Raw genomic sequence first — 24,434 nt, 5'->3', positions numbered from 1 at the left:
AAATCTGGTAATTTTTAATTTATAGAACCTAAAAAATTTTTAAAATGAAGAACTACGGGTAAACTAAATGAAGTATCACAAAACACATAGAGAAATACTAAATCACATCAGGAAGAAAAAAATAAAATAAGGTTTAATGGTTATCTCTCTAGACTTCAGACCACTACCATATACCAAAATTTTTAAAAACCAGTCGGATGTAAAAAAAAAAAAAAAAGCCCTATGCAGTATGAAGTAGCAAAATTATTACTTAAATACATATTTTTTTTTGGAAATATATCCCCCCCCCCCCCCCACACACACACACAACCAATGCTATCTTCAAATAATTTTTGCAAACAATAAATGTTATCTAAAATCATGCTTATAAACTATAACCTAACTGAAGCAAAAAATGTAATACAGAAATTAACTTGGTATTTACTTATCTTTTCCCTCTGGCATTTTCACACGCATACACATGCACACACTACTTAGGTATTTTCAAATGACATGCCAAAATATGATTTTGAAAAACGGTATTTCATTATGTGTGAAACAAGTAATAACTGTGTTATTGACAAAAATAATTCCATCCACTATTATTATTGCACAGCCAAAGCTTTGACAAAATAATGGTGAGTGATTCTATGCTCACTTCACATGGAAAATATGTACCAAGTTATATGAAAGATTGTGGAGTTTCGTCATGTTGTATTTGATGACTTGCATCTAGCTTTAGCTACTAGCTGGAATAAAAATAACCTTGCTGCAGTTACTCCACTAAGTAAGTGTCACAGCATGTCAGAATACCTTATTCTTCATCCTTACCTTTACAGGTTAATGTTTTCCATCAGACACATTCAATTTCCCTTTGCCAAGTTTTGAACCACCGGGTTTTACAAACATGTATAGTCTCCTCATCCAATGTCTGACAGTTCTTTTGCTGTTTTAACTCTCTTTCAGGGAACTGATAATGCAGGATGTTTTTAGACGTATCTCTCAATAACCATGACATTATCTGTACTTTTCATTATTAGTTTTTTTTTCTAATTTTACATCACTTCATCCCTGCCAACTTGGCAAGAAAACCAGCAGAAAGATTTGAAGGAAAAAAAGGGGTTTGTCTGTAAAGTCGGTTTACGGACGATAATTTTATCTGATAACGTCATAAGAAAACATTGATGAAAAATTGCATACTTTTTAATTTTCAAATATTATTTACAGTTTTTGCAGATTTAATTTTAATAATTTGTTTAAATATAATCACGAACAATTAGTTAAAAAGCCCGCCTTATCCTGTTTGATATTATAGAAGATTTCTCGCACGGTGGTTGGCCAGTTCTTGCACGCTCGGCTCAGGCGGAACATGACAATTTTTCGTGCGTGCAGCCGGCATTCATCGATTTATGACATTATCACGTAAAAAAAAAACATTAAATGTAAAATCAGTGTATAAATTTGTTTACAAACGGGCAATAATATGCACAAAATTAAATTAACCTCCAACATTTAATTTAATGACTTTATATATGCATAAATCCAATAATTAACTTTTTAAAGTGATAAATATTTCCGTAAAAATATTGAAAATAAAATGGGAAATTAGCTTTAGCATACAAGACTAAAAAATGTCTATTAACATGGCGTCATAATTGCACATTAACTTCGGAAGTGAAAGTTAATACGTCATGAGTGGGGAGAAAAGTTACACTAATATTGTATTTATGAAATAAAGTTATTTTATTGAAATGAGGTTACATTGTTTTCCCCACAAGTACAGAAATCTTATTATGGTTAGTAGTGATGGGTCAAATCCCAATCATCTCGAATCCAAATCTCAAAGAGTGCCTCAAATCCACCCCTCGAATCCGAATCCAGGTTTCAAGAGTAAAAAATGTTAGCTACATTTTAAATTGGTAATTCCTAGAGGGAGGCCACACAAAATCTCAAATGAAATTCCCTGACATATCCAGGTTTTCCCTAACCTGATTATAATTTTCCCTGACCCTGATTTTGCAGTTAGGCTACTTCCTTTTTTTAAAATTAATCACATTTTTTTTAAACTTAGGTCAACAGATAAATAAGTGAACAACAATTGAATTGAATTGTATCCCACATATATGCCATATGTGATAAATGTAGGCATCTTACGTTTTTTTATCTACATACAAAACTAACCGAGAATGAATACTTTATGAGATTAGGTATTTACTCACCCAAATGTATTATTGCAGACAATTAAGTTGAACAGGATTAATGTCTTAATGATCCAACTAAATGTCTAATTTGAATATAAAAAGTACTTGTAAACCTACACACAAGAAATTATTAGTGCATATTTTATAATAAATAAACACACAGTCTTTCACCAACACTACAAACATTTGCTTTGGAATATTACTTGGGATCTTTTAAAGACTAGATTTCCTCTTCTAGAAGCACAACTTGCTTTCTTTGCATATTCGATAAAGGCTTGTCTTTTCTAATTCCTTAATTTCTACTGAAATTCTTCTCTTTTCTTTTTTCAGCACATTCTTGAGCCTTCTTGTTCTTTTCTCTTTACTAAGTACTAATTATAACGGGCTCTTGCATTTCGTGCGGCATGAATCATAGGCAGAGGCACTGGAAAATCGTAAAAATGACATAGGCGCGAATAAAAGCGACAAAATGGTTTACCAACAAATAAACGCTACAATCCCGTTTTTAGAAGTAATTATTAAAATTTAAAGTAATATTAAAATTTCCAGTAAATTTTAGGTTTACCTAATACTTTTAATTAACCATTTGACGACAGTCGTCGTGCCCTCCTAGGCTTAGAGGATGTTTCTGCCCATCGCCGGGTACCTGAGGGGACAACGTACTTTCTTCTCGTAGTACGATATCCTATCTCCTTATAATTATTAATCAATAGACTTTTTTTTTGGCAAACGCAATCCTTCTATAATAATTGTTTCTCTCATAAAAATATACGTTCAAACCAAAGTACAAGATGTCAGTTGTTCATTTTGAAATCACAGGTTAACCAACATTAGAGCACGAAAGAACTTGCGCTATGCAACGTTGACAAATTTTGAATACCCGTGCACCATGCTTTTTCAAAACAAATTTTACGAACATTATGCACAGATTTTTCGGGTGAATACGGTAATTTGCATTAATGATTTTGAAAATGCTAGTTAAATACACATTTTTATAACAAAAATCACCATTGAAAAAATCATTAGAATGCAGAAACAAGCTTTCTCAAAGAATTTCCCTGACTTCCCCAGGTTTTCCCTGACCTGTTTTAAATCCCCAGACTTTTTCCAGTTTTCCTGGTGTGGCTACCCTGTCGTAATGTTTTTACAGTATTTAAAATGTCACTAACCTATGCCAACCAACCAAATTTATAATATCACATTATTATATTTACACTTATTTTACCGTTTGATAAAATGATAAACTACTAAGTATCACAATGCCATCATGCAGAATGATTTAGAAACATGCCAGGAAATTAAAAAAACTAAACTTCAAAGGTTCCCCTCCCCCATAAAACAAGGCTTTGTTAGAATTACCAATTGTTTTTACAAAATAAGAACAGTTTTGGGTTTCAGAAACAATTAAAAAATATACATAAGATCATCTCCATAACTTACAAAAATTCAACCAAAAAATTTAAATTATTTACTATTGAATCATGAAAACATGCGGTAGGTACTAAAGGAAGCAGTACACTAACTCTTTATCTTTTGGCATAAACAGGGCAGTACCTACACAATGAAGATGTAGTGCATAATTAAAGTAAATGAAAACATGGGGACGGGGCTAAAAGTACGTTAAACACATTGTAACATGTTTTCACATACCATTAACAATTATTTCTTTGCCTAATCTATAAGATTTCAAAAAGGTTAAATGTAAACAAACTAGAAGATAAGGTAATACCGTATTATTTTTCAATTCTTTCGGACATTTACCGGGAAACCTTAATTTCCTCCATTTGAAAAATGTAATTTTTGTGTCACGTTAAGTAATGAAAGAAATATACGTAAAACTAGGTATAAACATAACATGTGGTGCAGCTTTCCTGTATATACAACCATAATTTCTTCCCCCCCTCCCACTAAATAACCACAGATATGAAGATAAATTACGTACAAACACAACACAAAGTGCAACTTATCGCTTTTATGGCGTTCATAAACAAATTGATGGGAAAGTAAAAAATACTATGTTTGAGATATATTGAAATACTTTATCAAAATTATTTCCAGTGTTAAAAGATCTATAACCTTCCGCATAACATTTTCAGAATTGGCGTCGATCAACTCGCATAAACAGCTGTGTTCCAAACCAACCTTTCTTTTATGTGAGAAACTTTGGGTAAAACTTTAAAAACAGCAGAATATTGGTAGCTTTCTGCAAATTTTGTGCTTCATATATTTGGATCCCTAAATATGGCAACCTTTACATTTATATTTGTTCCATGTACTAGTTTTCCAGATGAGTAAACGATATGTACAGGGTAATTATAAAGTCCGTGAAATATTACATAAAATCGGTACAGCGAAATGGAAAAGAATAACGTAACAAATTATATACAGCGTGAAAGATCAACTCTAAAAGTTTTTTTGAATGTAGCGCCAAAAAGCTATTTTAAAAAACAACCGACAGGGGCGCTAGTACATGTAGTTGTTGAAAATGGCTGCGAACCAGGCAGAGAAAGCCTTTTGTGTGTTTGAATACGCCCGTAGCGAATTGGTAGTGAGTGTCCAAAGAGTTTTCCGTGGCAAGTTTAACAAAACTCCACCAGATTACAATTGCATAATGAAGTGGTACAAGAAATTCGAGGAAGACGGCTGTTTGTGCGACGCAAAACGGTTGGGTCGACCAGGCGTGTCACAACAGACAGTGGATTGTGTACGGTACGTGATGGTGCGGAGTCCCAAGAAGTCAACTTATCGGGCTAGTGCAGAATTGAACATCCCTCAGCCAACAGTGTGGAAAATTCTTCGTAAGCGTTAAGAGTGAAGCCGTACAAATTGCAGCTTCTACAAGCCATCAGCCACGATGACCAATTGCTCCGACTGCAGTTCTGCATTGCTATGCGGAACCGTCTTGAAGACGATGACTTTGCAACCAAATTAATCTTCAGTGACGAAGCCACTTTTCATCTCTCAGGAAGAGTCAACCGACACAACACATGCATATGGGGGACAGAGAATCCACATGCAACTCTCGAACACGTCCGAGATTCGCCAAAAGTTAATGTGTTCTGTGCCATGTCAAACAAGACAGTTTATGGCCCCTTCTTCTTCGCTGAGAGAACTGTCACTGGTATCACCTACCTCGACATGCTGCAATTGTGGCTTATGCCACAACTTGAAGCTGATAGCAGTTACTTCATCTTCCAACAAGATGGTGCTCCACCTCATTACCACAATGTGGTACGAGATTATCTGAATGAGACGTTGCCACATCGCTGGATGGGCCGTGGGGCGGCCGCTGACCAAGTGCTACTCCCGTGGCCACCACGATCACCGGACTTGACACCTTGCGATTTTTTCTTGTGGGGATACATCAAGGATAGTGTTTATGTTCCACCTCTACCACAGAACATTGACGAATTGAGACATCGCATCGTAGCAGCTGCTCTTACCATCACTCCTGATATTCTGGGTCGGGTATGGGTAGAATTGGACTATCGATTAGATGTGTGTCGTGTGACGCAAGGTGGACACATAGAACATTTATAACTAGTGAAAAAAAAACTTGGATAGTTTTTCTTTCACATGGTATATAATTTGTTACATAATTCTTAGCCATTTCCCTGTACCGATTTTTTGAAATGTTTCACGGACTTTATAATTACCCTGTATTTAATTTACTTAATGCATATACACTAAAAGAATAATATTTTGGATAATGAAATTAGAATCAAGTACAAATATATAGTATATATAAATAAGCCTAGTAAACTTAAGAGTTTGCTAATTTGGAATTATTAATTAATATTTATACTCCAATATTTTTTTTTAGAATTTTTTCCTTAAAATTCCGCATCTATTTCCTCGAATCCTGAATCTTACGAATATTGGAGATTTTCTGGATTTGAGGATTTGACCGTCCCATCCATAGTTAGTAATGTTCCAGATAAATATAGGTGATTGCGATTAGTATCTAACCTTCAGAAAATTTATGTCTTTTGTATATTAGTGTTAGGTTAGTTCCATAAAATTTATTGGCTTACTTGCCGGAAAATAACAGCAATTATGGCAATAATCATTTTATGTGAATCTATTTTACGCCCAAATTTTTAACAGTTCATACAACCTATAATTCTAAGTATGATGCGAGTCCCTATATGGTCAGATTCCTCCTCATAGTTTATCAATCGACTGTGCCAATACCAGGTAGAACCGGTAGAATCATTTACATACCTTCAACAGAGCCTTCCCATCCTTATCCTTGTCTTCGTGTTTCAACTCAATGTTAAGCTTCTGCAACAAGCTGGCTGCCTCTTCTTTCTTGTAGTTCATAATACTATCAAACAACTGCAAAAAAAAAAAAAAAAAAAATTTATGTAGTTGACAACTATCAACATATTTAAGGATAGATTACAAATCCACATCTGACAAAAACTTGTATTTTTTTAATTCTAAAAAAAAATTCAAAATTATGTAGGTAGTTTATTGTAAAAATTAGGAGGGAAAAAGTTTCCACATGCAAATATTTGAAAAAAACTCCCCAATGTTAACACCAATTACAGGTAATCATTGCAACACTTGAATAGTATGAATTTAAACAGAATATTGTTAATTTAAAATCTCTAAAAGAAATTTACAAGTACAATAGAGGCTGGCAATATTATATGGTGAATAAAACACAAATAAAACTAAATAAAAAAAAAACAGCAAAATATATTGAAATTCACCAGAATAATGTAATTTTGTTCAATAGAATGTAAAATTCCAGTAATAAATTGTAACATTGTATAATCCCTGCCCCCCCCCCCCCTCAATTAATATTTTTTTGAATGGTTTATAATTATTTTTATTGTTTTGTTACTATGCTTATGCATTTCAGGTATTTCATTTGAGTTTTGATTGTTATTAATTTGAGCTATGTTTAACTGAATTTAGTTTTATTATTTGTTTCATCATAATTTACTTAATTACTTAAAATTATAATATGTAATAACTACGTTTTGTTGAATTTCGAAGCATATTCTGGGCAGTAAGAAAGAGAACATACTAGAAGATTGTAAAAGAAAGGAAGAGACAGGTGTGACAAATTGTCGCCAGCAGGTTATTTTTCACGCCTCAAGATAGTGCGTTGTTGGAAAATCCCAGCACCACGTGTTACTGCGCACCAAGAAACTGGCACTTTCACTGGGCGCTGTCTCGCCAGCCAATCTGGGCGTACCTTGAGGTGGTGTGATGTGTTTCCCCATGCCAGTATTTTTCAAGTAATATTGTGATTGGTCAGTTGGCACACAGGGTTACCTCTGATTGTTTTGTCTTGTAAAAGGAAGGTAACTGCGTGGTGCATGTTTAGTCGTTGTCAGTAGTTGGCGGCAGTCGGCAGTGGCAGACAGTCATCAGAAGTTACTTGTATTGTTCAGCTGTGTCGTCGTCGGACCGGTGTGACGTCCGGCCGTGGCAACTCATAATAAAAATGTAATTTTTAAAACAATGTGGAGTTAAAAAGCAATAAATCAGAACAAAACTTCATCAGTAATAAAAGTGTATTTGTTATTTTTCTGTGTTGCCTTGCCGGGCCAACTTGGAATGTAACAAAATCTTTGTTTTGGTATTTACATGAAAAAAAAAAAATAAGAGGGGGAACCAAAAAAAACTGACAGCGCTCTGCCATTCGTAGACGTAGTAGAGTTCTCCCGCTAGATGGGGTTAGTAGAGACCATCACTAAACAGCTGCTCAGACGGAGTCAGTTTGTTGGTTGTCTGAGCATAGTATTGTTTTTCTATTACCGTTCTAATGTTCTGGTGAGAAGTTATGGCAGTTTAAAAAGAACAAAGATTGTGTCTGAAATTTCGTTTCCTGCTAGAAACAGCAATACCAAATGCTTCAACAGGCTTTCAAGGAGGATGCTATGAGCCACACACCAGTTTTTCAGTGGTTTGGGCACTTTAAATGTGGTGAAATGAGTGTTAAAGAACATGCTCGTTTTAAGTGCCCTTCAACATCTCAAAATGATGAAAAGTTGAAAAAATAAATTAGGATCCTAGTTTGACAATCAACAAAATTTCAGTAAAAAAGAAACCAGTGAATTGAAGCTACTGCCAGCAGATTTTAACTGAGGATTTGCAAATGAGACATGTTGCCCCTAAATTTGTTCCTTGCCTTCTGAAAGAGAATAAAAAAAAACATTTGATTGAATTTGAGCCAGAGATTAAAAGTGAAACTTCTTGATCTAAGTCATTACAGGTGATGAGTTGGTGTAGAAGGTATGACCCAGAAACCAAGCAAGCGTTAAACCAGTGGTAGACTCCCAATTCCCTCAGACAAAAAAAAAACACAGTGAGATCGAATGTTAAGATGATGATCATTGCCTTTTTTTTGATGATCGTTTATTTGTGCACCGGGAATTTGTTCCCACTGGCCAGACTGTTAGCCAGCACTTTTATTTGGAAGTTTAAAAACATTTGCGAGAGGACGTGCAGAGGAAACGCCCGGAACTTTGGCATCAGGTGACTGGTTTCTTAATCAGGACAACGCCCCCGCACACACAATTTACGAGTGAACCGCTATTTGGCCTCTCAGGGGTGGGCTGTTATTCCCCAACCTCTATATTCACCAGACCTAGCCCCAGGCGACTATTTCCTGTTCCTGAGAATGGAGAAATCTAAAAGGAAAGCATTTTGATGATGTGGAGGCAGTAAAAACAGCTTTGCAAAGGGCACTGGAGGATATCAAAGTTGAAGACTTCCAGGGTGCTTAACAGTGGGGAAAAAAGACTTGACAAGTGCATCACATTTAATGAAGAGTACTTTGAAGGTGACTGAAGGAATTTTGAAAGAGAGAGGGAGAGGGAAAAAAATTGCCCCTCCCCTGCCCCCTCATAATGTACTATGTACATAAACTTATTTAGTTATTATGTAAGGTTTCTTTCAAGTATAATGGAGATGTAAAGAATGCAAAAAAAATTGGTTGTCTGTAAAGCCGGTTAAAAGAAGATAGTTTAACGTGATGTCATAACAAAACATTGATGAAATGATTGCATACTTTTATGAATAAAATTGAATCATTTTTATTGAATTATCACTATTTTGTATGGATACAAAGAAGGAGTGAAATTAAATCTACAATTTAATTGATAAATTTACTTTTATTTGCACTCATTAATTCAAATATGTTTATTACTTTAACAAAGATTTTATTTTAACTATAACTTTTATACATGTTTCCTATTTAACTTCTTCCAATCTGTGTTATTCTGTTAAGGATAGAACAATGATAGGAAAAGTAGGAAACGAATGGGAGATTTTATTTTAACTATAACTATTATACATGTTTGCTATTTAACTTCTTCCAATCTGTGTTATTCTGTTAAGGATAGAACAATGATAGGAAAAGTAGGAAACAAATGGGAGTGTTTCAAGTTTAATGTGCCTCGAAAAAGTCAAATCTATGGTTGTTCCAATCGAGTGGAAGAGATAGATGCGGCGCAAGCGTACAATGAGCGTAACGGGACAAAGCATAACGGGACAATGAGTCATCCTTTTTCGTGCGTGCAGCCGGCGTTCATCAATTTATTAGACGTTGTCACGTCAAAAAATCTAAAAAAAAGTGCAATCTAGTAAATAAACTATATCTCTCTAATCAAAGACAGGGCTGAATGCCTACACACAAAAGGATATGAACTAACATAAGAATACTGGATAGTTAACATTCCATATTAATTCTGATTCATATTAACTAGTGATGGGATTTTCGATACTTCGATACCTCGATACCTACGATACTTGACGGTATCGCAAAGTATTGAGTATCGAAACTGTAAAATCGATACTTTTTTTCGATACCGGAATGCTTGTTCATTTGTATTGAATTAAGTTTTGAGTCGCCATCGTACAAAATACAACTACAGTAGAACCTCGATGATACGTTGTTCCATACATTTTCCCGTGTCATACGCCGATTAATTTTGGTCCCGCCGAAAGTACTACTATATTTACAATGGTTTACTTTCCCAGAACATACACTTATAAAATCATTAATTTCCAGTTTCATACGTTTTTACGAACCGGAAAAGTCCTAAAATTCACAAATTTTTTTGTTAGATATATTCCTCCTGATAAATTACCTTTTAATTAATGCTTTTATTTTGAAAAACGTTCATTGTTTACCTTTGCAAACGTAAGAAAATAACTTTATCGCACCATAGATATGGATAGTATCAGGAAGACTGTGCACTTCGCTAGTAACATCTATGGCCAGCACCAAGCGAGACTATTGTAGTGGTGGGCTTACCTGTTACTTTTGAGTATCAGTGAAATCGGTTCCAGTGAAATTTAGGTTCCTGTGAAATTAAACGGTGAACGGTGAAATCTCTCTCTAGTAATGCTCGTAATCGTAAACTGCTTCCTCGCACCGAAAAATGGTGAAATAAAGGGGATAAGTGAAATCACTGCCTCTCGGTGAATTATGAAATTAAATACATGCAATGTTTTTCACAGAAACCTTTCATTTTGTTTTGAGTTTATTTCGAGTTAAAATTGAAAAATACTACATAATTATTATTTTAATTTTTTTTTAATAATATTGATTCCATATTTATATCCCTGTCCTTTCAGTTCAATAATATAACGAACACATATTAATTTTAAAACATTTATGAGAATTCATTATCTTCCGTGATATTCTGCTAGGCTTTCATTCGGTGAACGGTGATTTTTTTTTACTGTAATTATTACAAGTATGCAATTCGTATACTCCACATACAGTTTTACTTCAAAATATATACATAAAAAAATGATTGTACTAAGACTGAAAACGTCAGAAACTTAATTCAACGATTATGTGGACACTAAAAGCTAGTGGTCGTATTACTGTAGGTAATCAATTTCACCGAATTTCACTGATACTTGTAGAAACTGGTCGCAAGTATACCCGTGAAATTTTGATATCGGTGAAAAAGTAACAGGTATGGATTTCCCTGCCCACCACTAGACTAGTGGCGCAAACTAGCAATGATTATGAAAATGGTGCACGCGCTTTACCAAGGCACAGATCTCATATTTTCTGCATTCATTAATCTTTGAACTGAATATACCCGTTTGTTATTGTTTTCTTGTGATCGGATTGTTTTGTATTTTACGTTTCTCAAGTTAAAATTTTATTGAAAATTGTTCTGTTGCATTAAGTTGTTAGTAAAATGAAACAAACAAGCAAAAATTTCTGATTTTCTATTTACAATAGCCTAATTTTTTTATTTCTAATTTAGGCTTGGTGACTTCCCCCCCCCCCCCCCCCCTTCCCCCTCCAAGAAAGGACTTCAAACATTTTGTAAGGCCACTGTTTCTCTTGTCAGCTTTACTTGATTATGGACTGTATTTTACATTTCTGGTGGTTTTATTATATGTATATATTTAATGATGAATTCATATCTTTCATTAATATAATGCAATTATTTACACATTATGTTTTTAAGTTTAATCTGACATTGTGCTGGTATGATAGATTAAATTTATATAGTTTAAAACTAATTTATGTTATTTGTAATAATTGTTACATAATGGGAAAATATTTTTCCCTGGAGTATCGAAAGTATCGAAAGTATCGAACTGAAAAAAACAATACAGAATCGAGTATCGAAAGCGTGGTATCGTCCCACCTCTAATATTAACAGCATTTTAATAATAATTAATAAAACAATGACAGAATGTAAAGTTTAAATTTGAATTAATGTCTTCCCAGAAAGAAATTCAAGTCCTGTAATGATTATGTTATGCTGAGCATGTTATGTAATTTTAGTTGTTCCAAAACAACCATTTCCCGGTTTGATATATAAAAATGTGATAAATGTCAGTTAAAGTAATTTTACCTATTTAACAAGATACTAGTGTTGTATGTACAACATTCATAAAAATAAAAACAATAAAATATTTAATCTTTCCATTCAATGAACCCATTAATATAAAATCACTTATCTTCATCCCACACATTTTTTAAACACACATTAGCTTAAAATTATCAGCATCAATTGTCACCTTGTAAATTGGGTCCAACACATACATGCAAAAGGAGCGCTTGTTATCATCATCTTTCTGTTTGGACCACTTCTTTGTCTTGGGATTAAAGAAGTTCTCTCCCCACAACCTGCAACAAAAATTTTAATTCATTCAGTTCCACAAAACAAAAAGTATGTAATATCTGATAACAATAAAAAAAAACTAAAGCTGGGTTAATGCCACATTAAATTGCTTAAGATTCACAATAGGGATGGCACAGTCAGAATCTGGAACACCATTGATTCTAAGGTATTTGAAAAGATTTGGTAATCAAGGAAAGGATTTAAGAAACAATTATTGGAGGAAATGTAACAAATTTAATACTAACAAATAACTAGGTCTGTTTTTCTACGTACCCATATAATTACAATTCTCAAAAGATATTGTATATTTAATTGGTAAGTATTTAATTAAAATTACAATGTATACTGATTCAGAAAACTAAAATTATGAAACCATTATTTAAAAAAAAATTGCATGTTTTAACAACATGTTAACTATTCACCCTAATTTGTTTCAGGAAAACAGTGGTAATCAAAACAGGACTAATAGAATACATATATATTTTTTTCTATAAGTGTGTGTTAGATCAACAGTTAAGTGCGCTTGCTGACTATCATTTTAATCAAGACACTGTTCTCACTAAAATCAATTTACAGTACAGTAAAACATCATCAGCAGACCCATCAGAAAAGTTTAGATGGTAAAAATAAAAGTTGAATAGAATAGTGTTAAGTTTATTTATTATATGTTTTACTGCATGTGGTCAAGGCAGCTTCGTTAGCCATTGTAATAATAATAATAATAATAATAATAATAATAAATTATTTGCGCTATGGTAAACCATACGACCATGATGTGAAAATTAAAATTAAGTTCAGTTTTCTATCTCTCCCTTTTTTTACCTTACCATGAAATTAGTTGTGAATGCAGTTTGTACATAAACATAAATTACTGGCCCTTATTAAATTAAGTTTTAAAGCAACTTACCAAATTCCTGTAAAAATGGCATCTTTGTGTGTGTTCAGCAATACTTGTTTTACTACATTATAAATATTTAGGAATTAGGAAAGGCAGTTGGCAGCACTTAATTTCCAAACATTGCAATGGAAACATTTATAACTTATTCTATTCCTAAATATAAACAAATGTTTATAAAGTACAGTAGACTCCCGATTATCTGGGTGCAAGATATCCGGTTTGTGGTTTAACCGTGCCATATTTCACTTTTGTACATCATAAAAACAAAAATAATTTTTGCCACGCACAATGGCAACAGTACTTTTGTAGCATTAAATACAATGCAATGAATTAATAATGCAAAACATTAATAACAGGGCGAATCAACAAACAATATTTGACTTTTCCTCAATAGCTATTCGCTTCCTTCAATGCATAATTATTTCCAACAACGCTCAAGTGTTCAGCAAACATTTATATTCCGCCATCCTGCATGACAACAGCAGCTCTAAAGAGAAAAGCCAAAAGCTTTCAGGGCTAGTTTACCTAGTGGAAAATCATGGGAGATACACATTTGGTAAACAACAGAGTCAGGAATTACGTTAACTGGTTAAATAATCTTTCTAATAATAGTAAACGTTTAAAGTTTAAGCTTTTTAAATTCTATTCAGAACTAAGAACTGAAATATATCTCCTATATCTATAACATTATTATATAGATGATCAAAAAAGTTGGCAGTGCCTACAACGGAAAACAAAATGTTATGCCAAGCCCTATTATGTAAACAATGCAGTATGTGAAATACAAAATTTAATTTTACATTGTTTAATCTCTAAATGTTAGTCAGCATTCTTTTAAAATACTGTTACGATTTATAATGAGGGGAGAACTGGGTTTATAATGGATTGCCCAAATAAGTTTTATTACAGTTGTAACAACCCAGATTACAGCCTTCCTAATGCAATACAGTAATAATCTTTTGTTATAATTTTTTTTGTCATATTTCAGGTTAGGTTTTCAAATGATGTAAATTTTTTTTTTCCTTTTAGACATTGTGAACAAAATTCTCCGGGTTAATTGTTTTTATTTTTAAAATTCATAGGTTTATTTTCAAGTATTTCAAGTATTTTTTGCTGCCTTCTTTGTGTGGGAAAGCGTGCTGATGTAATTATCCTTCGTTTTTCCATGATCGAGGCTTTGTTTCACATGCTTGGCATGTGAGTCACAGTCACGGGAGTGTGAGAAAGAGACAAAATCGCTGCGTCGTGGGAACAGAAGTAAGCATTTCGTGAAAGCTTCTGATGCTATGCACAGTGATTGGCTGAGAATTACGTCAACGAGCCCAGAACACTCATGATTCAGTCAAAATCCACCTCGCGCCATTCTCAGGGGTGTCTCTCACCCTCTTCCCCGATGTCGCACTTCCCTTCGCTTGAATTCAGCTCGGAACTGTTGCGGAACCAGTCGCAGGATCGTTGTCGCGGAGGCCGGCATCGCTGCTCAAGTACCTGGGCGACCTTCTTGAACCGACTAGAGCGGCCGTGATGAGTCGCGTCATCCCGAACAGTCGAGAAGGGTGGCGTCCATTACTGCCACTCCGCACGGCGGCCCGCGGAATCCCCAAGGCCGCTCAGCGATAGATAACGGCACAGAGACAGGACGATGTGCGGGGAGCTATGGTTTGGAAGGGGGGAGTGATGACCCTTGGCACGCGTGGCATGCCTTACGTCAGTAGAGGCCATGTGATACGTGCATGACGCCAGTGGCCGGGCAGGGCCGCCAGCCAGCTCCGAACCTGGTGCGTGTCGCGGTCCTGTTTGCGTTCGTAACAGTACTTCAAATGTATTTAGATACGTATTAGTACTGTACATTAATTGTAACTGGAGTAGTGCCTTAATTAAAATGGTAGTCAGCCACATCACACTTACCTATTTGGAAAACAAATTATTGATGTGACGTCTAATAAATCGATGAACGCCGGCTACATGCACGAAAAAGTATCCCATTACACACATTGTCCCGTTACACTGTGTCCCGTTACACTCATTCTCCACTTGCGCCGCATCTATCTCTCTTCCACTAGATTGGAACAACCATCAATTTGACTTTTTCGAGGCACATTAAACTTGAAACACTCCCATTTGTTTCCTACTTTTCCTATCATCGTCCTATCCTTAACAGAATAACAAAGACTGGAAGAAGTTAAATAGCAAACATGTATAAAAGTTATAGTTAAAATAATCTCTTCGTTAAAGTAATAAACATATTTGAATTATTGAGTGCAAATAAAAGTAAATTCATCAATTAAATTGTAGATTTCATTTCAGTCCTTCTTTGTATCCATACAAAATAGTGATAAATCAATAAAAGTTATTCAATTTTATTCATAAAAGTATGCAATCATTTCATTAATGTTTTGTTATGACGTTGTCACGTTAAACTATCGTCCATAAACCTACATTACAGACAACCAATTTTTTTGAAAAATATACACGCTTAAGGAAATAACTTATTGATTAGCGCTATCTTTTCCTGAAACGATTTAGAGCATTACTTCAAGGGGTAGATGAATCATAAATGTTGCTAACCCAACCTTACTGTTTACACCAATATACAAATTTTTAATATACCTAACTTACCGAAAAGTTCACATAATTTTCCAATTTTTCAACTTTAGCAAAACTAACCTACAGTTAATCAATTTTTTAATTTTGCTACATTTAAAAGCATCTTATATTGAGGTCATCCCGTGCGACTGATGTATATGTTTTAAGATGGAAGAATTAACATTTTTTTTTTTAAGTTTTCAGGTAATTTCTAAGAGAATAATACAATTAACTCCCCAACTAGAACAAATATTAATAGGAACTAAATGAATGTTCGTTGGGCATTAATATTCATTTAATCAAAAAAAATATTTGTTAGCTTTCAATTAGTTTTTCTAGACCAAATATTTGCACAACCCTAAAGCAACACATAGTCATGTGAGGTAACTAAACCCTTACCTATTCATTAGCTTCACAACATCAATCTTGAACTTTTCAGCATACATCTCTGAAAACTGTTTCAATGTGAACGCCCAACCATGAAGACCGGAGCCGAATCCAACACTACCCTTGCTGGGGTCAACCTAAAATAAAACAGGCCAATAATATGCATGCTACATATTTATTAAAACACAGCATTCCTTTTCAATTAAATGTTAACAAATGGCTTGCAAAGACAGAATTGCTACAATACAGGAACCTTAAAATATACCCTTTCCTGATTTTTCAAAACTTGAAATAAAGATATTCTTATAATTCCACATTTTAAGTAATATTCACTCAGAAGAAATAAGCTTATCAAAATAAACTAATAATTTAACAATAAATCATCTGGTTTTTGAGCAATACATACCTGTGAAACTACATTGCATCCAAGTATACACAAAAATTTTGGCAAATGTATGTTTTATTGGAAACAATTTGGTAATTGTATACATCATATTTGTTATTTACTTATTTGGATTATTGCTACCTGATCACTAACAGTAAATAAATATTTCAAATATAATATACTGACTAGCTTCCGCCCCAGTTTTGCACGGATACAATCTACTATGTAATGTAGCATAATTTATATTTCATAAGTACATAAGTACTTTAAAGTTTAAAGTTTTTCTGTCTCGTGTTTTCAAAAATTATACAACTATGTACTGCCCATAACTGAAGAATTTCTTTGTGAACAATGTTGACATCTATTTTCTTATGATGAAATAGAATTTGTTTAGAAGTCACAAGTGAAAGTACTAATATAGCTCAACGCTCATCTAGCGCTTTGTGTAGGTATCTTTTCCGTATAAAACGATGTATTTTAAAGTAGAAATCTAATATTTATTCGGTCATTACCATCTACTTAGTTAATTAACGGAAAAATATGAAGTTGTCTGACGTGTAAATTTTCTTATAAAGACGTTTTTAAACGTTATTTCCTTTATCTGATCGTCTGCGTCGCCGCGGTGTAGGTATCTTTTCCGTATAAAACTATGTATTTTAAAGTAGAAATCTAAAATTTAATTTTGGTATTACCACTTAATTGTTTAATTAACGAAAATACGAAATTGTCAGACATGTAAATTTTCTTTTAAAGACGTTTTAACGTTATTTCCTTTATCTGATTGTCTGAGTTGCGTTGCAGCGGCGTACCGCTTATAAAAATGTAGCCAGCACATCATTCATGTTTGGTTATGTTGCTTCCTGTATAGAGCGCGCGCATGTAGTTCAATATCAATATCTCGCCGATTGGATGCAACACGCGCTCTCTGTCAGGTGCCGAGTTAACTACATTTGATAGCCCACATTCTTTCGTGGCAAGTGTGTACTACGACACATTAGTTTACGTCAAATTCAAGTGGCTTGCGTTCGCGTTGGAGTTTTGGTTTTTCTATTTAAAGTTGAAGAAAGGTTTTTGTTTAATGAATTATTAATATAGACTGTTTGGCGTGCTCTTGTATACTCCAACTTTTTTTAAATAAATGTACTTTCCATGATCGGGTTTTGTTTTTATGAATAACTTTACCTAACGAAATTTTTTTTTTCCGCATAATCGTCGCACTCCTACTTTTCAAACTTGATTTTATAATAAAATGTGCTACAAATATGCGAGAAAACACTGTATTGTATTGTTAGAGGTTCTTTATATGTATGCAAAATTGCAACACATATGGACATCAAAAAAGTGGGTAAAAATTGAATGGAAAGATTTTATTACATCGTACATTCATTCATTCATTCATACAGGTCAAACTAATAAAAGCATGGTAAAACAAGGAAAATGAACACATACTTTTTTTAATGTTTTCAGCTAATATGTACAACCTCCCCTACCCCTCATGTATAGGAGACAGATTTAGGTAACAGGTCTATCACTACAACCCCCCCCCCCCCCCCCCCACACACACTTTTTATTTCTTATAATTGTAATGTTAAAGAAAACTTTTTTTTTCCAGATTAGTGTGATGCAGCTTCTTACAGTGGGCTCTTGAAATGAGCCCACCCCAATATACTTAAAAGAGTTAATCTTTTAATGATTGGATAAGTTAAGTAAATATAAAATACTATGAACTTGTGTAAACAGTTCATAAGGTTGCTACATAAAAAATAACGTAAAATGGTGTGAATGGTTGGTTAGATCAGTTACATTAAAAATACTATAAAACTGTAACCATGGTTTGTTAGATTAAATTACCTAAGTAAATTTTAAATTGGTAATGCAAAATGATTTAGCAGTATTTTTAATATAGTTAACCAAACCCAGGGTTGGCTGATTCAAACCATGGTTCAAACTTATGGTTTTTATATAAATTTTTTATTTTTTTTTAAATTTATTTCTAAATATATTTTAATTATTTGTATGATAGGTCTATCACCACTCTAATAACTACAAAAGTTTGCTCATTAATGTATCTAGTGATTTACAGAAACAAAAAATTACATATTAATCAAGATCTTATCCTACTAATATTATAAACGCAAAAGTTTGTAAGTATGGATGGATGGATGGATGGATGGATGGATGTTTGTTACTCAATCTTGTAAAAACGGCTGAACGGATTTGATTGAAATTTGGCACACAGATAGTTTATAACCTGGATTAACACATAGGCTACATATTATGTGTAATTCCATCCCTAAGGGAGTGAAAGTGTGATAATTTCATTTTAGAACAGAAAAAATCATAGGTCATAGACATACAAATAGTGTGTTTCATTTCTCTATGTCTGCCACACGATCATAAACATAGTAAGGTGTGGCAAATTCATATCCTTCTTGGTGAGACCAGCCCGCTTAGTGGAGCTCGCAGCGGCTAGCAAAATAAAGGTGCTAATAACAGTTTTGTTCTTAACTTCGTCAAACGATAGAGTTGACTTGAATTTTTAAACGCACCATCGTTTGATGCGTTTGTCATTACTTGAATTTTCTTTTGTTTGTGCCATATGCGTTCCTATACCATTCATCCGATTGCGATGAAATTTTGGTGAGTTAATAGGTAGCCCGAGAGTCGTTTCAATAAATGTGTTTATTTCATATTATATAGCGGCACTTTGTCAGTTTTCGTTGTATAAGTGCGCACGCATTAGACAATTTAATTAAATATAAAACAGAGACAGAGATAGAGTGCTAGATATAGAGTGAGATTGAGAGAGACAGAGATAGGTTGAGGGGTCATTCCATGTCAAATCAACACACCCATTTTACCTCACCATCTCAGGTTTTGATGAAATTTTGCACAGATGTTACCTCCATACAGACTAACAAAAATATAAAATTTAGAATGATATATCCATCCATTTTGAAAATATTGCTTTGTAAATTTTTGGAAAAAAAAAAAAAAAAAAAACTCAAAACTGCACTACAGGCATATTTTAAAATTACCATAACTCTTCTCCAAATTAAGTTAGAAAGGTGAGACAGGTGTCATTTTGCAGCATTTGGTATGGCCTTTCATGTGATATATAACAAAATAATGTCTAGAAAAAAATTTTTTTTAATAATTTTTAAAATTTACATTTAAAATTTGGAAAAAGTGCATTTTTAATTTTTTTCAAAAACAAACTATAAATTTTTTTGTACAAATATTAAATTGTCTACAAAGTTTCAAAGTGGAGAGTTAATGGGTTCATAGTAAAATTAATTGAAAACAAAGGCCCTTTTTGTCAAACCTCAGGTTAAATGTTGGCAGCAAAGTAAAGCATAACAGAATACAGTAAAATCTTGTTTTAAATTCAAAAAAAAAATCAGATAGTTATATTCTGTACACTGAAAGTATCTTAAACTGAAAAAATTTTAATTAAATTTTACAGGGAATTTAATTTAAAATGAGAAATACTTTATGCTGAAGTACAATATATGCAAGATTCCCCTGCACAATAATTTAAAATGAGAAATAAATTGAAAAAAGGAAATTAGCACTCACATGTTTGATTGCAATTTTCAATTACAGTACTTGAAAAATTCCTCATTGGTTTTTAAAGTGTCATTTTCAGATAGCACATAAATTCTTCTAGTTGGTGTCACAGGATTTACTGTACATAACATATCTGTGAGAGGAATCCATAATACATCTGGTTTCCCTGGATAAGAAAAGGATGGTGATGGTCCAGCAGGGTGGAGAAATGTTACTTTCACTTCATCAATTTCTTCGTTTTTCTCCATAACATAAGCTAGCCACCAGTTCTTGTCATATACAACTGCAGTATAGCCCCTTACGTCTCCTATTCGCGGTTTGTCTAGTGATCTTGTAAAAGTTACTTGTGATGAATGTGTAGCTCCAGAAAATATTTTCACAGAAATTTTTTATGCGCTTGAGTCAACAAGTATAAATGCATGATATTGCTGAGTTCCTTGGATGGTAATTGCCTGATTGAAATGATCTTTTAAAAATATTTCTGACTATGTAATCCTCTTGTGTAGTGAAAGTGAAATTAATACCAGAAATATTTTCTACTGCCCATTCATAAAGCTGGAAAGGGGTCAAGATCTGGTTTTCGTAGGGCCGTTGCAAGCTAGCTTGAGCTGCTAATCTCTTAACCGTACCTCCAACTCCATCGCAAGGCCCTTTACCGTGAGCTGTGGCTGAAAAATGCCATTCAGCTGGTTGAAGTCTTGCTTGTGTAAACACAAATTGATGAAATTTTTCTTATTTTTATATTGGGCAGCAGACCCATCTGAAAAGTAAAATAACTTATGATAAACGTTTTTAAATTTTGTAATCAAAAAGCAACCAAATTTCTTTGAAATGTGTAAACAGCAACTGTATTATGCTCTAGGCAGTCAGAAATTACAACGTAGTTCAAATGTTCAATTCTTTTTTCTCCTTTATAATATATCACAAACGGGTGAATTGTGGCATGTCCCTTAGTCCAGTGGTAAGTCTAGGCTTCATCTTGTACAACCATACTGTAGTTTTCTGAAAAGTCGAGTGTGATTGCAAATTCAGATTCTTTTAAATTTTCCTTTAAGTGAGTCATGAAAGTCTGTTGTTTTGCAATAAAGTCGTGGCGGACTAAGAGTGACAGCTTCTCACAGAGCAAATCTATGAAATCTGCTGATGATTTCTGCAGTGTCTCTAAATTGCAATGGTCAACTGAAATCCACTGCAGAAATGTGATCTTTCGAATCAGGTGCTCTTCAAATGACTTCTCAAGGACGGTCCGTATTGCTGCAGTACCAGGACAATATGTACAATGTCCAATATTGCAATCTATTGTTGGTGGATTGCATACCATTTTTGGTAGGCAATGTTTGTAGGTTTTGAATTCTCCATTTGTTAAATCACATAATCTTGCATTTTCAATCATCAATTTGACATTTTGATGGATTGTACATACACACACTGCATGTGTCCCACTAGAACCCGCTAAAATACAATGCTTTGGACGAAGCTCCGCAAATTTTGAAAAACCTATTTTAATATTTGGAAATTTCTCCTTGAATAAAGTGTATCCCTCTTTCAGATTGCACAAAATAAGTATTTTTGATATTTTTGATTTATTTTTATTAGGTTCAGTGAATGTTATGCAGTCTTTAACACCAGGCATCGCTCTACTGACTTCATCATTTTCATAAAATAAATGGACAACTTCAACTACATCTTCTGAGAGGTGTTTGCCTGGTTTGGGGTTAGGACTTTCTAACATTCCTTTTTCAGCCAAGAGTTTTTTTGATTGTCGTACCATGTAGTTTGGCACATCAAACTCTCGCATTATTTTTCTAACTCCCCAATTTGGTGGTAAACAGGTCAATATCATTAACTTCTTGCTCCTACTAGTAGAACTCAAGAAATTGGCTTTGAGGTTTTGCAAAACTGATTCCTCTAAATCTTCACCATCATCCTCAGAGAAATTATCTGGTAACTCAAAACGTTTCCTTTTGATTTTGGAGTCAATTGTTTTAATTTTTCTGGTTGCATAACTTTTTGATTTGAATTTTTTCCTATTAATAGGAGATTCTACTAGCCATTGTAGTGAAATGAACCAATCGCCTCTGAGGATGCAGAAAAACTGGGATCTTTATCAGAATCTGAACTTGATTCGTTATCCTGGTGAGTATAAGAAGAAGCAGCAGCAGTTTGTAATGTTGTAATTTCCATTTTACAGCTATCACAAATTGACTCCCTTTGGCAATCCAGAAAACAAACTGCACATCCAACTAGTAACATTCCTTAATTTTCTTTTTTCCCTAATGTTGTGATTGCTTTTTTTTAATGGATTAAAACCCTGTAACTTCAAAAATGATTCACTGAGGGCCATTTCTTACCGTAAACTGCCCACCTTTTCATAGGGTTTCAGTCACTATCATGATGAACACATCACCTTTTTAAAAATAAATATCAACATTCTCAATTCAGAATGCATAAACTCCACTAATAACATAAATTAAATGGTCACTTTTTATATAGGCGTAGCACTGATACTTGTACTAACAACTTTGATACTACATCAGAACAATACAGACTCCTAGCACAAACTAGCTGAAACCACTACTGTACAGTACTCTGAAAGAGCTAGAGGGGAATCCCAGGGCAAGGGTATCACAGAGCTAAGGGAATCCCAAGGCAATGCAAGGAGAATCCCAAAGTAAGGGGAATCCCAAAGTATGGGGAATCCTAAATTAAGGGGAATCCTAAAGTAAGGGGAATCCCAAAGCTAGGGAAATCCCAAAGCAAATTGAGGGGAACCCCCAGTAACTGGATGCTAGTCTGAACTAATCTTTGAAATCCTGTATCAGAGACAAGCAAAGTGTAGCACTAGAATTAATTACAATTGTGTTATTAGTGATTTTTAATCAATTTTATGTGTTTATACTTTCAACATAACTTATTATAACTATAAAAATTGTTAAATATCATAATTGGGTAAAGTATAAATATGGTTACAATTACCAATTAATTTTACTATGAACCCAATAACTCTCCACTTTTAAACTTTGTAGACAATTTAATATTTGTACAAAAAATGTTATAGAATTTTTTGAAAAAAATTAAAAATGCACTTTTTCCAAAATTTTAAAATTAAATTTTAAAAATTATTTTGAAAATTATTTTTTTTCTAGACATTATTGTGTTACATATCACATGAAAGGCCATACCAAATGCTGCAAAATGACACCTGTCTCACCTTTCTAACTTAATTTGGAGAAGAGTTATGGTAATTTTAAAATATGCCTGTAGTGCAGTTTTGAGTGTTTTTTCTCTTCAAAAATTTACAAAGCAATATTTTCAAAATGGATGGATATATAATTCTAAAATTTTATATTTTGTTAGTCTGTATGGAGGTAACATCTGTGCAAAATTTCATCAAAATCTGAGATGGTGAGGTAAAAATTTTATTAAAAGTGTGTTGATTTGACATGGAATGACCCTGAGATAGAGCTAGGTATAGGGAACGAAATGGAGTTAGATAAAGAGATATATAGATGTATAGAGCTATATAGTGATTGGTATATAGAAGAGATAGAGATGGTGGGAGGTATAGATGTATATATGTATATATAGAAAGATAAATATAGATAGAGCGATACATAGATATGGGTCATTCTCAGCTAATCACTGAAAATGCATTCCCCCCTCCTTATTTTTGTTTAGGTACTGAAAATATATTACTGCTAATTTTTTCTACATTATATTACATTAGTTTTACTTGCACTCATTATGAAATATTTTTAAGTTTATAATTACTTATATTTAAAAAATATTTTATATGCTAAATATCATTCCCTCACTGTTCCCCATCTACAGGTTTAATACACAAAAAGTTTTTCCTGAAAGAAGATGAAGACGAACGTCCATGATTAATAGAACTTCTTATTGAGTACTTTAGTCTTTTCAAAATACCCAAGTTTAGATTTAATTGTTCAATTCCAAGCATATTATTTATATATAAACGTATTTTCCCCATGCTCTGGCATCATTCCCTCACTCTAATATGTATGTTCTGTTTACTGCCACCAGGGTGCACTGACATCATCCTTATTTGTTCGTTTGGTAGCCATTTTGGGTTATAGTGATATACAAAGAGTCTCATGGTGGTTGTATTAATGAAAGATGGTGTTTTTTTTAATTGAATCACAAAAAACAGGTAAGAGTTTTTTTATCACATCATTCCCTCATGACATATAATTTCAAAACTACTATACATTAAAAAGTAAAACCTACATCACAGATTAGTATGTGTGGGCAGTTTCTTGTAAAATTTTTCTAATCTCAAAGCTAAA

General features: G+C 33.5%; 1 protein-coding gene across 1 annotated transcript in view; it reads right to left on the bottom strand.

The window, feature by feature from the left end:
• LOC134533923 (translation elongation factor 2-like) overlaps positions 1-24,434 on the bottom strand; it is a 74,482-nt gene that overhangs the window by 31,056 nt on the left and 18,992 nt on the right. The window contains exons 5-7 of the mRNA XM_063371734.1: positions 16,185-16,309; positions 12,198-12,306; positions 6,405-6,518 (exon numbers count right to left, since the gene is read on the bottom strand). Coding sequence (XP_063227804.1) covers positions 6,405-6,518; positions 12,198-12,306; positions 16,185-16,309 — 348 coding nt within the window. The remainder of the gene's footprint in view (positions 1-6,404; positions 6,519-12,197; positions 12,307-16,184; positions 16,310-24,434) is intronic.

This window comes from Bacillus rossius, chromosome 1 (genome assembly GCF_032445375.1).
Source record: "Bacillus rossius redtenbacheri isolate Brsri chromosome 1, Brsri_v3, whole genome shotgun sequence".
Classification (NCBI taxonomy): domain Eukaryota; kingdom Metazoa; phylum Arthropoda; class Insecta; order Phasmatodea; family Bacillidae; genus Bacillus; species Bacillus rossius.
Note: the sequence above shows the minus strand (reverse complement) of the source record. Positions and strands in the feature narration are given on the sequence as shown.